General features: G+C 36.6%; 1 protein-coding gene across 1 annotated transcript in view; it reads right to left on the bottom strand.

Annotated features, from left to right (window-relative positions):
* Nucleotides 1-16,146, bottom strand: part of LOC127951868 (uncharacterized) — a 175,084-nt gene that overhangs the window by 81,543 nt on the left and 77,395 nt on the right. Inside the window, exon 9 of the mRNA XM_052549953.1 lies at nt 8,715-9,035. Within this exon, the coding sequence (XP_052405913.1) occupies nt 8,715-9,035 (321 nt within the window). The remainder of the gene's footprint in view (nt 1-8,714; nt 9,036-16,146) is intronic.

Raw genomic sequence — 16,146 nt, 5'->3', positions numbered from 1 at the left:
CACAGTGGGGGTGGCCCGGTAGCTAGAGCCACTGACCCTTTGCTCTCACCGGCTCTCTGGGGAGTGGATACCACAGCCCCCAAAGTTTGTCGCATTAACCGTTGCATTACAATCCATGTATTGTGTATTGTGTAATGTATTTATGTTGGTAATGATTTGCTCTTGGTCTTCTAAAAGTGATAACAAAGAGGAACTCACCTGCATGTAAGTTTTGGTCAGAAAACACAAAACAGAAATCTTTATGAAACATTACTCTTATCATCCAAATACCTGACACATCAGAAACCTTTTTGTGCATTTGATTGTATAACAACTGTTAAAGCAGATTTGTGCTGTACATCTTTCAGGTGGGAGAAAAGACCTGTTGAGGTTTGTAATGCAATGTGGCTCAAAAGCGGTGAAACTTTGAATGCAGAATGGTAATGGTACTGGTAGAGAAAATATTTGCAGTGCCAGATGTGTGATGCATGAAGATCACAAGATCACAATACCATATATATGTTCAGTGAGGAACTTTTTGTGGTACTTTGCATTTGTGGTTTGATTAAAAAAATTAAAATAAATAATAATAAAGAAGTTGATAACAGAATTATTTTCAGTGCGTGTAAATCTTTGAAAACCTTTATTTTTCCTTGTGCACTTCGAGAACTTTTCATCCCAAAACCACACATTTTGCTCTCTTTTCTGAGAGAGTCTTTTTTGCGGGTCAAAATATTTTGCTTGCGAGGTGAATAGGTTTGCAAGCTGAAAAGTTTTTCAAGTTGAAAAGTTTTGCAAATTGAAAAGTTTAGTTTGCATGTGAAGCTGTAGCTCAGTAAGCGGTCTCTACCAACCAGAATGAAAGGGATTTTTCTATTGGTCACCCTCGATTGAAGTGACAAGTTGGCCACGCCCACTACAGTTTCCCACCGCTGCTGCTGCCACCGAGAAGATAAGAGAAGAAGCAAAGCGAGAATGGCGAGCAACAGGTCGTTTACTGGGTAAGATAACTAATTTATGATTTATTGTTTGTTTACATTTATCACATTGTACATAGCTCACATTATTAGTAATTTTGTTTTCAAATATTGTTTGTCATGTTCTTCCACCTCACTTCACATCCAGCAGCATAGTAATATAAAAATGTTACGTTACATTCCTTACTTTTAAAGTTCGTAACAGTATATGAAAAAAGGGCTCCTGTTGTATGGTTTGTCTTAAATGTAATATATTAAGTTGATTTTAATTTAAGTATTTTGCCTTAAAGAGAAAAAAAACCCAACAAAAATAAGTTATGCAATAAGGAACTTATAGAATATATATATAGAATATAGAACAATATAGAACTTGTTTGTGGCTCCCACAAGAAATTGGCTGATATGACTTTTTTAAATGTACACCAAATACAAACTTATATTATTTCCCCTTACATGCACTTAAAGGGATAGTTCACCCAAAAATGTAAATTCTGTTGTTGATTACTCACTCTTGTTTTTCCAAACTTGAAATTTTTTTTTTCCACTTCAGAACACAAATGAATAGGTTTTTATTGAAGTCTGAGATATTTCTGTCCCTCCATTGACAGCAACATAGCTACCACTTTGACGTTTCAGAAAGACTGCAAAATATCCATATTCAAAATAAATATCCAAAATTTCATATCTCAAATTGAATAGTTTACTCCAAATTCACATGGATTAGTTTTTATCTCTTTATTAACTTTTTGAAGCGTTCAAAGTGGTAGTTGTGTAGCGGTCAATGGAGGGAAAGAAATCTCTCAGATTTCAATAAAAACATATTCATTTGTGTTCCGAAGATGAACGAAGTCTTGCAGGTTTGAAAAAACATGAAGTTGAGTAATCAATGACAGACAATGGTCAAATTTAAACACTATATTAAACTTCTCCCTTTCTGAAACAAGCAGATGCCTGTGAGCTTGCCCAGTCATCCACTGCATTATCTTTAAGTTTTCTCCTGCTGATGCATCTTCTGGTTTAAAGAGATGTAATGAGAATTAATGTTTTAGTTTATTTATACTCTTTTACATTGGGAACAACAGTAGCAGATTTACACCTGGTTATCAAATAACATAGCACATTATAAAAACATTTTAAGTCCATACCTTCAAGTTCAAGTAGGAAATCTTGAAAGAATTCCATGATTTTTGACTCTTTCACTTGTTTAATCGAACCAATTGGGCTCATCTCTGGGGCCAGGTGGGATAAAATGTAATGGGAGTCAACCTAAACACCAAAAAGAAATAACCTATGACAAAGAGATTTGTAGTAATATGTACAGCAAGAGCTCTGGCAAAACAATAATAAATACACAAATAAAACATTAAAATGCTTCAAATTTAAAAACAGGGCATTCAAAACAACAAAACAAATTATAAAATTTATTTGATTAATTTAAATGAATTCCTTTTTGTTTAAAGAACAATTATAATGTATGAGTCTGTATATATAGAAAGACTTATGAGAAAGACTCATAGCTCCGATCAAACAAGTCTAGAATTGCGAGTGTGATATGCAAGTAATAAGGTACGAGAGGATGTGCTGTATCGTGAATAGGGCGTTGTTAAGTGCCTGCAACCCCTTCAGCCATGACTTATTCCTGATACAGCACAGCCTCTCGTTTCCACACAATACAAATATTAAAGCAGAAAAATATTTATCTATGCAATTATCATGAAGTAAAATCACTAAAAGTAAGGAAAGTCGAATCTGAACTAAAATATAAGCATTCTGAAAGTACTTACAATTTGCTCAGCAGACTTCCCTGTGGTCAGTTCTTGCTTATGGATCTTAAATTACTACTCTGGTAGACAATAACTTGTCAATAATATAATATAAGTTTTATTAAAGTGAACAAAAGTTATATCAAAGTACGATACTAAAGTTACAAAATCAAGGTACAATCAGCTGGTATCAGGAGTTGAGGGATACTGCACAATTCAGTATCCGTCCGTCAAATCTCCGTCAAGTCTTTTATATGTAGACGTTGAATGCTGGTTCCAAGCTCTCTTCTGACGTCATCACCTGGAGTGCTGCCAAATCCTCCGCCGAGGCTTTCAGTTGTGTACTGAACTTCCCTTTTCAAGTATCTTCCAGACTTTTTTCCTTTTCTGCTTCTCTTAACTATCCGTAACACACACCTTACTACTACATTTTCCATTTATCATTAAAACTATTTCTAATACATAAGAGTTTCTACTCTAAATCAGTCAATACATACATTTCATGCAAGCAATCAGTTTTCTTAATGTTAGTGAATGTTAGTGAAGTCACACAATATTTTCCCATACAGCATTAATCACAGGGTTACGTATTTGTACTTAAGCAAAAGCATTATTAATACATAGGTTACAGTACATCAGTTTAGAGCAAATCAAGCATTAATCAAGACAGCACAATTGCAAAATCATCATCTCCATTATAAATATTCAGCCTCATTAATCCAGTCTTCAGTGTCATATGATCCTTCAGAAATCATTATAGTATGCTGATTTGCTGCTTAAGAAAATTTCTGATATCAATATCAAAATAAGAAACAGATGTGATGATACATTTGTAAACTGATCCCCCCCCCCCCCCCATAATTCATTGTTAAATAGAATCCAGGCCTTTAAATGGTAATGTACAATATTGTTCAAAAGTTTGCAGCGAGATTGTTTTTATTCAACTAGGATGCATTAAATTGATGAGAAGTGAAAGTAAACATTTTTGCTTCAAATAAGCACTGTTCATTGTAATCAATGTAATATATATTTTTTTATTATTCTTTATGGTTTTGAGTTAATTTTGTGATATTATATATATATATATATATATATATATATATATATATATATATATATATATATATATATATATATATATATATATATATATATTAGGGGTGTAACGGTTCACAAATTTCACGGTTCGGTTCGATACGATACACTGATGTCACGGTTCGGTTCGGTTCGGTTCGATACGTTTTAGATACAGCAAAATGCAAAAACATCTCAACTTTTCAGAATGCCGCAAGCGCACCGCGGGTCATGTGACAAGAACCAACCAATCAGCTTCATCCTTTCCCGTAACAACGTTCGTGAGAGCTCAGCCAAGATGAAGGAACAGCTGATCATAGTTGTATATGGATTGCAATTTTGAAATAAATTTAGTAGCAGAGCTACTGCAAGCGATTTTTAGAGCTGCAAATCCATTTATCCTTCGCTGAAATTTCCGTGTCTCATGGAGAGAGCACGTCATTGTTGCTTAGCAAAGACAGACGCCTCATGAGCGCTTCTGCCCGAGCGCTTTGGAAAGAAGGAGAAAGACGTGCTTAGCGTTTTCCATGCGTTTTTAGGCACGATATGTGAACCAGACCTGTTGGTTATTGGAGGATCTTCTCATTTCTAGTCTGTTCAACGCATTGGCTATTTTGCAACGAGCCTGCAGCGCGTACTGAGTGAGCGAGCGCCTGATGAGTAGCCTAACATAAACATATAAGATGGTGTTTTTTTCTTCTTCGGGAGTGTCAGGGGCTTTGCCTGTTACGTTGTTTGGGTTATTGGGCTACCTTGTTGAACGCATATCATTATATTTCTCTCTCTCTCTCTCTCTCTTTTTTTTTTTTTTCAAATATAATTAATTACTCCAACGAACCGTTCGGTATACGTAATGCGTACCGCGTACCGAACCGAAAGCGTCGTACCGAACGGTTCAATACGAATACGCGTATCCTTACACCCCTAATATATATATATATATATATATATATATATATATATATATATATATATATATATATATATATATAGACCAGACGGCAGAAAGCACATCATGTTTGAAAAAAAGTAGACCCTTTCCAGTTACAAATGATGAATTACTCTTACCTTTTGGGCAAAAATGATGGCGTATCCACTGAAAACATGTAAGTGATTGTGCTGGTGCCTCCATGTCAAAAAGTGCTTTAGCATCCTCTCCACAGAAACTATTGGATATAGCACACATTTTTCTGGGTTTTATGTTTAAACATTGTTACATGCTTGAATTGTTTTAGTAGGGCTGTGCAAAAAATCGAACGCAATTTACATGCACATCTCGTCAGTAAATGCTCTCCTGTGATAAGAAATATCCAGCACATGTGTTCAGATCAGGGTTGCCAGGTTTTCAAAACAAAACCTGCCCAATTGCTTCTCAAAACTAGCCCAATCGCGTTTCGTTCCGGGCGATAAAATAAAAGGTTTTTTTGGTGGGGTTCCCGTGGTTAAATTAGCATTTTAAGAGCTAACAGCTCTTGAACTACAGCTTTCTGTAAATGCCGCTCCACCTGAACCAGTGTTTCCAAGTGTGTGATTGTTTTTCATGTCCGTGGGTTGACCCCCCCCCAATCCCAATAGTATGATATTTAGCCCCTAAAATGCTAATTTTACAAAGGCAACCCTGCCAAAAAACATGTATTTTATCCCCAGGAATCCCCCTGGAAATGTGATTGGGCTAGTTTTGGACTAGTTTTGAGAAGCAACTAAGCAGGCATTGTTGTGAAACCCTTGCAACCCTGATCTGAATGCACGTGCTGGAAATAATTACAGGAGCGCCTTTACTGACAAGATGCACATGAAAATCGCATTGGATCTTTTGCAAAGCCCTATGTTTTAGTATATGTAGGCTATAGATTTTATTTTAGGCAAGTCATGATGATTTGAGAAGGTTAAATTGATCAAACATATATGATCAGCTCACTGTCTGTATCTATAAATCTATATGTATATATATATATATATATATATATATATATATATAAGCAAGATAAATTATATTTGCCTTTTGTCTTTTGGATAATTAGCTGTAAATTCGAGGCACAGCTTAGTCTGTTGTTCATCACCACTCACCTCCACACCAAGACAAACACAGTGGAAAGGGAGGGAGGGCTTCACATCTGTGGCTTTCTGTCTTTCAGTGATGTGCATGTGCCAATTAATGTGCGTTATACACTGCTGTGCTGCTGAGAGGAGAAGGGGAGAAAGCCTCATAATTTCCTAACCCGACCTGATATTTTTATTTTTTATTTGTTTGACAGGGAAAGCTGTGTGCAGACAGGCACACACACATATATATTCCCAAGAAAAAAGTGCACTTTCTCTCGAGAAATAAAAAGGGCAGGTCCTCAAGCCCCCTTTGATGTCTATGTGTGCACGTACCTGCATACACATATGACAGATTGATAAAAGGACATGTTATTTATGGCTGGATGTAACGTTTTATACTTTGTTGTAACAGTAGCTCTGCAAATGACTTTGCCATATCAGTGCAGCTCCCATTAAAATATTTTTGAAGACCACTGATTTACATTGACACAGTCCTCTTAAGAATCATCTGAGTGCACATTGACATAATCCTGTTCAGAACGATCAGAGTCCACATTAATATAGTCCTGTTCAGAACAATCAGAGTCCACATTAATATAGTCCTGTTCAAATTCATCATGATCCATGCTTTCATCAAGTTCAACATTTTCATAAACAGCCTCATCATCCTCTTCATTTTTGCTTCTATGTGATGTAGCTTGACCTAGTGATATTGCAAAGAGATGAAGGACAATTAAAGGGAAAAATATATATACAGTTAGGTCCATATATATCTGGACACACACTTTTTATTTTAGCTTTTGACCAAAACATGTTCAAGTTACAGTTCTATAATGAATATGGTCTTAAAGTGCACACTCAGCTTTAATTTGAGAGCATTCCCATCTCAACACCCACTTTTTTTCAAGGCAACATAAGTGACTGTACATTTGACTCAAAAGCAATTTCAAGGCCAGATGATGGCTTTTCCTTCAATATTTCTACATCATTTAAGCAGGTAAAATTTGCGTTTGGAAGCTGTTGCTGTGAACTCATATCATGCAGTCAAAGGATCTCTTCATGCAAGTGAAACAGAGAATTGTTAGGCTTCAAAAACTTAAGCAAAAATTTAAAGTTTAAAATCAACTCTGGCTTGAATGGGTAACCAACCCAAAGAGGCCAAAATTGGGGAGATGTGATAATGTTTGCGGGTCCCATACAAAAGTCTGGCTGCAGCATTTTGTACTATTTGCAGCCGACTCAAAGATGTTTGGGAGTCGCCAATATAGAATTACTATAGTCGAGTCTTGAGAACACAAAATCATAAATCAACATCTCCAGAGGTCTCATTTATAAATGTTGCGTACGCACAAAATAGGTATAGAAATTGCATATGCATTTTTTTACGCACATATAGGGATTTATACAAAATAAAATAAGATATGGGGTAAATATGTATGCACCTACAGACATTATAAACCACGCGTACACAGTAAAATCAGCAGTGTTAATCAAGCAGTGTTATTCTATCTTTACTCTTAAGGAGTTAACTCAAAAACACTTGGTGAAAGATATCCCCTAGTGTTGGTGAAAATTATCAGTTAAATTCTGCGTCAGGCATCTCAATTTGAACCATCCAACACATAAAAATTTTGATGCCTCATTGTGATGTTAGATAATTGTGACGAGTGGGGCGGGGCCGAGAGAGGGGGGAACAGGAGCGAGGCCGGTGGAGTGATTGGGGAATGAGCGACACCTGCTCGACTCACCGGTCTCGAGTCCCACGGAGGAGATGGAGGGATATAAAACCAGAGCGACTACAGTGACGGATGAGAGAGGACCAGGCCTGGATGTGCGTGTGACGTCACATGGGGTGGGGCAACGCGATACTCCACCTGAGTTTGTTTCGTCTGATGCCTAATTGTATGAGACCTGACACCTGACGTAGTTTTTCCTAAGACCTGAAGCTTTTCAGTCCGAGGTGCAATGCCGTTTTGTTCGATTACTGAAGCCTTTTAGTCTGAGGCATGACGCCTTTGCATTTAGACTGAGGTCTGAGGATGTCCTAAAATGTACACCGTACACATAGTAACGACAAAGGGACACGACGCATAGTAACGATGCATAGCATAGACATGGAAGACGACACAAAGTAACGACAGAGGGAAACGACGCATAGTCATGACACATGCAGCATTGACACGCAAGACGACACAGTCAAACGATAAGGAAAGGTGAGTAAGTTGAGACGACACATAGCATAGACAGACAACATGTCGACATAATTTTGGCACAAATGGAACCTTATATGAATTTACTTGTCCAATTACAATTGAGCCCCTGAAAATGGGGGGACTGTGTATAAAAATGGTTGTAATTGGTTATTGATGGTTGTAAGTAAACTGTTGCAAAAATGGCTTTTAATGTTATATTTTTGTTCAACCCCTTGAATTAAAGCTTAAAGTCTGCACTTCAATTTCATCTTGATTGTATCATTTTATAGCATACAGAACTAAAACTATGAAAATTGTGACAATGTCCAAATATATATGGATGTGTTTGTGTGTGTGTGTGTGTGTGTATATAAATATATATATAAGACCTGTGTGCCTTTGGATGAAACAGTTTTGTAAGACTGAATTCCTGAATTCCCCTGAATTCTTTTATAAAATGAAAACCATTACCTTTCTTAAAAGAGCACTTTGAATGCGTTTCCTTGTTCCTTTTATTTTGTCTTCTCTTCAGCAGGAGGATGATTATAAGGACAGACAATAAGAGCAGCACAGCTGACACTGCAGCACCAATGACAGGAAGCAGAGAGGCTGAAAGAGACACGTGTTTGAGTTAAACTTTCATTACCAGCAGTTCAGATTGTTTTTAGACTCTTATACATCATTACCTGTGATAGTGATGAGCAGCAGTTCAGAGGCAGATGAACAGAAGGAGCGTGAGGAGATATTGACTTCATAAACACAACTGTAGTTTCCCTCGTGTGAATAATCTGCTTCAGGAAAGAAGAAGGAGGCAGAGAGACTGACAGCTGACTCAGTCCTGGTGATGTTTGATCCTCTGAACAGGTGAAAAGATCCTCCAGGAAACTGAGAGTCAGTGTAACAGATGATAGTGAAACTGTGACCCCTGGTGATCACTGGCCCCTGAGGCCCCACATGAAACCATCCATCAGGATCACTGTGGGAAATACTGGGCTGCTGCAAGATCACTAGAAAACAAGAAGAATACATTTATATGGTTACAGAGACTCATTGAATTGAAACAATAAATTCAAACAGTTGTAAACAAATAAAAATAACTTCAAGAACTGCACTTTTTCAAGATCAAGATTTAATCCATAGCCCCTTTTCTGCATACATGCTGTATTTGTATTTGTACTGGATGTAAACGTCCCTTTTAAGCTCACCAAAAACTACACTGAGACATTTTAATTACAAGAAGTTATGTTAAAATAAAATATTAATCTCTCACAAAAAATATTTTATTTTATTTTAAATGACAAAAGCATTTTAATTAAGATGTACATCATTAAAGGTAACTTATGCTCTTTTACAAAGTCTTGATTTTGTTTTGGGGGTGTACTGGAACAGGCTTTCATAATAGGTAATTCGAAAAACACCAAATTTTTCCACATATATTATTATGTCACATTATTACAACACCTCTCTCCCCATGTAAAGTGTATTGCATGGCTTGTGTCAAATGAAGGCCCACCTTCTGAAATATGAAATGTGCAGTGATTGGTTGACTGGGCCAGAGTGCTGAAAGGAATTAAATTATTTCCTTACGAAATTAACTCCCCTAGCCAAAACTCAGGAGCTCACAGAAAACAGATACCATTATGCCATGCAATAAAACAATAAAACTGATCTGAAAAAGAGATCTTCAAGGAGTGCAAACAACACCTATTTACGACCTCCTTCCTCCCTTTCCTTTCCCCTCCTTGCCTCTGACTCTCACTCTTCTCCTCCAAGATCAAGAATATCCATATGCCATGTTATATCTTGTGAAAATGTTGTTTTTTCCACTTCATGTTTAGTATCATTTTAAAGGTCTCTGTGCGATTGGTAAAATGGTCTCTATTTCACAATAGTCATTTATATTATGAGAAAGATCAATAACTTTTTTGTAGAATTGTGTTCTGCTGAGAAGGAGGTGTGTTCACCTTTAGGGGTCTTTGAGAATGTTTTACTCCAACCAGGTTTGACCCTTATGTGACCGCGGGAACCTACTGAACCAAAATGACCGTTATGTTTTTACAACTGATTTGAAGATTTCTTTGTTGTCTGGTCTGAGTATTTAAGGGGAGTGACAAAACAGTACAGGGCGATTCTGTAGTCAGATAAGCCCATAGTGTGGAGTATATCTCATATGCTCCATACTATGTCTCTTTCTGAAGTCAGGTATATTATTATTTACTCAAAACTGTAATTGTGTTGAACACATTGTGCCCATAGAGCACATTGCATAGTTGTTTGTGTTACTACCTGTGCACATTGTCTAGTTAAGTTTATTCTCTAAAACACCTGAGTGCTTTGCTATACATTTTAGAACATGTGTCTTAAATTAGAATAACTGTTACATTTGTGACTATGTTAAATTTGTTTGTCTCCTGCGTGGATCAAGTGGTTGTTGCCCATATGGCTACAGTGTCTGTGCAGGAGCAAAGTTGCCACAAGGTTACAATGCAATTGCAATATCTTTTCTAAATTGGCTTCTAATTGTTTTCATTATGTAATCGACATGATACAATTATACCTGACTAATAATAAATTGTTATATCTGATTTATCCTAAACTTGTCTGAAATCATTATGACTAGTAAACTGTGAGGAGGCTTTTGTTACTGCAAAGTTACGGCCAGGGTAGGTCAAACTGAAGGCTCGAGAATGATAGGAGCAGTAGGCACATCATCGGAGACCTGATTTCTGTCTATCTCTGCCGTTAGCAAGTTGTATGGGAAAAAACTAAATAAACTACACTTTTCTTATAAGCAAGCAGTAGGCGGCAGGCAAAACATGTATTAGTCTACCTACACCCTCTGACTAACATCAGACTGGAGAGTTTGTGATCGTAAGATCCACATGAAGCTTGCGTGAGACTTAAAAGAGACATTAGGTCCCCAGTGAACGGATAATTGAAAGTATAGTGAGTCCAGAATAATCAAATATCAAAATTGATACATAATCAACCTTTGTGATCAGTGTTTAAATAGAAACATTGTCTAAATTAAATGATCACATGAAATTGGAGTCAGATTGAGCATGAAGCTAGACTAGGATTTAAACTAAATCCTGATATATTCAGAAGCGCAAGTAAAACACAGAATACGCATTAAACCTTCGACCAGGCCGCTGGATTCTGTTATTTGGGCTGGCGGGTGGATCCTTACAGTGTGTTGTGATTGGCAGCACTTGGCACCTGGTTGGGAAATTTAATTCCCTTACCATAGCTGCCTGCAAGCTTCAGTGTAAAAATGACATCAAATTCAAATCAATTTGAGCACGTTTTAAACCGGGATTATTGTAATGACTGCCTGCCTTGGAAAAGCTTGCGCGTCTTCCACATAGTGATAACACTTGTTTCCTTCTCTATTGCAGCACAACCAGGGGCCTGTACCATGATGGTAGCTGAACAAATTCAGAGTAACAGGATTAGTTTTGAGTTGACAAAACCAAACCTCTCCAATCCGGTTTTGTTGGTACCATGATGCTGTTCATCAACTTTCTTTGTCAATTCAGGCTTTGATCCTGAGTTTGTGGAGCGCGTGCACATGAATGTGTGACATGACTGGCGAACAGCCAATCACGAGCCTTGCAACAAAAAGCAAGTTTGATTTACTTCTCGTGAGAGACCCAGTGAGATTCAAAACTAAAGGTTAAAGGTTTTGCTAAAGGTTAAGAGATTGAAGAATATGACAAATTTAAATGTCATATGAAAAATGAAGGACGACTAAATGATCTTGCTCCATCAGTGTAGTCACAAGTGGAACTTTTTTAACTTAGTTTATACATTTTAAAATATATAGTGATAGAGACTTGAACATGTAAATTCAGATTTGTAATTTTTATAATAGTGCAATCTTTTGATACTACAGCTTATTTATATAACATGATCTGTATACATTAATATTTATTTAAAATAATTTATAATAACTGTTAAACTAAAATTGCTTGTGTGTAAGAGATAAATAATAATATGAATCACAATAATTATATAAATCATAAAATGACTCAGTTATTATAATTAAAGCCAGACTTTTTTTTTTTTTTTAAGCATAAGGTGACCTTTAATTTGGAGCAAGATAAACTGGAGTGACTTTGTGTCAGACATGTGTCACTTCTCTCACATCTGATTGGTTCACCTTCAGTTTGAGATCTCTAACCCAGAACATAACCTGCCCCGGAGCAGGTTAGCCGTGCAGCGTAAGATACCATGGCAACGAACACCGATTAAAGCCGAGCTACTTTCATAGTACCTAAAACCCAGGGTTTGCGGAAACTAAGGCCTGGTTCACACGGGACGATTTTAAAATTGTCGGCCGATTTTCCAAATATGAGATACCCCACACACAGCGATAAAAAATCACAGATCTAACAGTTTTGGTCGTTTCGTGTGTGGTGTGCAGCCACACGGCAATATCAACACATCACACACGAACCGATTTGACTCCCGTGCATTCCCAGGTCAGACGGAAAATCTCGCAAAATCCCCCGAGATCAAACGTGACTTTAGAGTAAACAATCATGGCGGACGAAGAGGATGCAGTGGCCATAGTTTGTGCTTTGTTTTTAACGGAATAAAAAAACATAAGAAAAACAAAAAAAGGCGATGGTCAAAGAGGTGGAGACAACGCGAGCATTGACTATACTTGCTATATCATAATATGGAGATAAGTTGATGTTTTATCTCATAGAAATGTTCTTACGTACTACACAGATTAATAACCGGACACCCATGAAAGTTATACAGAATGCAGTCTGTCCCCTATTCGCAGTCATATACCATATGACTACCAGACCATGCAAATAACAAATTCTTAACTGAAAAATAATTATTTGTTTTGAATAAATCACCGTTTCATTTGTTAACACATTCGAGGAAGGCTTTAAGAATCCTCTGCTGCCTGGTCGTTCCCGGTTCACAGCTAGCCGGTTCATGCTGCCTTCCCTTCACCAACCGCATTTTGATTTTAGCAAATCAGTTGGAGTGAATGCAAGCAACATGATTATCATGAACACAACATCCAGCTAGGCAAGAAAATCTAAAATTTTCATTAAAATTCCCTTTAGAATATTTGTAAATAAATATGTTAAGCAAAGAAATTATATATATATATATATATATATATATATATATATATATATATATATATATATATATACATTTGCCTTATACAACATTAGGAAGATCAGACCCTTCCTGTCAGAGCAAGCCACACAACTTCTTGTCCAAGCTCTTGTTCTCTCCAGACTGGACTATTGTAATGCTTCCTGCATGTACTGTCAAGCCTCTGCAAATGATCCAGAATGCAGCAGCGAGGGTTGTCTTCAATGAGCCAAAAAAAGCTCATGTTACTCCTCTCCTCATCAGGTTTCACTGGCTACCAGTAGCCGCTCGCATCAAATTCAAGGTACTGATGATTGCCTACAAGACGACCACTGGCACGGCACCAACATACCTAAACTCACTGTTTAAATCTTATGTGCCCTCCAGAAGTTTGTGCTCTGCAAGTGAACGACACCTTGTGGTGCCATCCCAAAGAAGTTCAAAATCACTGTCACAGACCTTTTCCTGGACTGTGCCCAGCTGGTGGAATGACCTCCCAATCTCAATTCGTACAGCTGAGTCTTAACTCATTTTCAAGAAACATCTAAAGACTCATCTTTTTCACCAGCACTTAATCAACTAATACTAGCAGTTTCCTTTTTTTCTTGTCTTTTCATTTAAAAAAAAATCAAATGCGTTCTGTACTAGACTAACTGAGACTTTTCATGGCACTTGTATACTGTTGTTGTTCTCTTGTTGACCTGACTGTTTCTGTTGTTCTCATTTGTAAGTCGCTTTGTATAAAAGCGTAAATGTAAATATATATTATGTTATTTTTTTTTCTGAGAAAACTTTTTACACCTTTTATATACTTAAATGCGGACATGGACGTGGTACAGTAAAAATATTTTGAGCATCCCTTATTCTGCCCCTTATTTTCCTATAGAGAATCACAACTATCCCTTATTTTCCTTTATCCCTAATTATATTTATATAGTTTAAATTATGTGAATTTTAACTACTTGGTCTGTAATTAATTACTTTTTAAATAAAATAAGCAAAACTTACACCTTTTTGGTAAAAGGATCACTGCGATAAGATGATCTTGAGGCTTACTACATAGTAATTTTAACATATGCAAACACCAATAAAACTATTATAGGTTATAAAAACAATCAACATGTAGTAAGTAACACATAAAGAATGCTGGATGAACTGGTTTTTTTTTTTATCTGATTTTGTTTGTATATATTGCACTTTGCTTTTGCAATAGTGTTTAATTATGTAAGGTCATCCAAAGGCAGAGTGTAGTATAAGTGGTCAAAGGTCACATCAATGTTCATGGTTTTATCTATAAAAAATGTCATCCTAAAAAGGCTTTAAATGAACGCACTGCCACTAATCTACCCACAACATGCTTGACTGGCTGATGTAAAAACTTTAAAGGCATTTTTCTCAGTTTCAGTGTTAGCGTAGTTACTGCACTTTGCCATTGTAGGGCAGCATATCTGAGTGTGCAATAATCTGACTGACTTGGAATTACAGGATGGGATGTATGTAATGCTTGCTGAAAATTACCAGTAGAATGAAGTTGCCTATTCGACAGCAGGTTTTTATCAAAGGGATTTAAATAATTATTTATCTTATATAGAATACGCTTGGTTATTTAAACATCATAACGTTAATATCACAACGTATAGGCTATTTACACAAAATGCCCCGAATGTCTGTGCGGCTCTGAATGAACTAATTTTGTCTATGTGTTTTTCATGCAACAACATGCAGAAACATGGCAACTCAACTATAAAAATTCACAGCATTTTATTATAACAGTGTTCTTATGTTATGTATATGACAGTCATAGTTATTAATATTACTCACACTGTGTGCTGAAGAGAATCACTGTACAATTAAGTGCTGCTGCGCAACTCAACCATATGCATCTTACACGAGATAAATAATATATACATACACAATATATATATAAACCGGCTGAAATGTTTTAAAACTCACTATCATCTACACGATCTAAAAATCTAGTCTTTCAATTTGAGTCTTGTTAAAGTTTTAAATCCCTGCCGCCAAAATGCATCTCTGTCAGTTACAGCTTATAGTGAAACTTAAAAACACAATATGTAAGATTTTTTTAACATATCCAACCACTAGAACAGTGCTATATATTTCACTGACTTGTGTACTTACATTATCCCAAAAGTTTCAAAGAATGTTTAAATAAGCATTTTAGCTAGTGACAGGACAGTGTCCATATCATTGTTTTGCCTGCCAACCAGGGCTGTAGCTGGAGTATCCAGACCAGGGCCCAGTGCAGGTTGTTGCTATTGGCCCCCTTGAAAATGTGTTCTGGCCCAGGGCCCCTAGAAATGTCACAGCCTTTTGCACTGCTAGCAACTGCCTTGTGTAGAACAATTGTCTATCCCATCCTGTTTCAAATTATAATTTATATGAACCACTCTTTGAGCTTCTTTCTTTGTGTAAAGTGAACAGGAAAAAGTACTATTTGCCAGAATCAGAAATATATTTATTGCCATTGCACACAATTTGTTTTGGTGATGTAAAAAGCTTATAGTGTAGACTCTTGAGACAACAACATAAAAAATAAAGATATGTGAATAAGGAGGGCATAGAGAGAGCAAATGAGTCTGTTTTAGCATGGTAAAGGTTTTATATTTTGGCTAAACTCGCTTGGAGGCCACAGAATGTATTTCTCCATTTCAATGCGCTACTTTTACATTGTTTTTCTATGTAAAAAAGCACTAGACATACGTGTATACCCATTGTGCCTGCATCTTGCAGTCCTTCATAGTGTCTCGCGCAAACTTAAAAACACGTCTCTAGGCTTCTGTGTGAATGTGTCATCAAGTATTTCCTGATTAATTTAGTTAATCTCAACAAATTAGGATATGGTGACATGCCAATCAGCTAATCAATTCAAAACACCTGCAAAGGTTTCCTGAGCTTTCAAAATGGTCTCTCAGTGTGGTTCACTCGGCTACACAATCATGGGGAAGACTGCTGATCTGACAGTTGTCC

Source organism: Carassius gibelio, chromosome B3 (genome assembly GCF_023724105.1).
Source record: "Carassius gibelio isolate Cgi1373 ecotype wild population from Czech Republic chromosome B3, carGib1.2-hapl.c, whole genome shotgun sequence".
Classification (NCBI taxonomy): domain Eukaryota; kingdom Metazoa; phylum Chordata; class Actinopteri; order Cypriniformes; family Cyprinidae; genus Carassius; species Carassius gibelio.
Note: the sequence above shows the minus strand (reverse complement) of the source record. Positions and strands in the feature narration are given on the sequence as shown.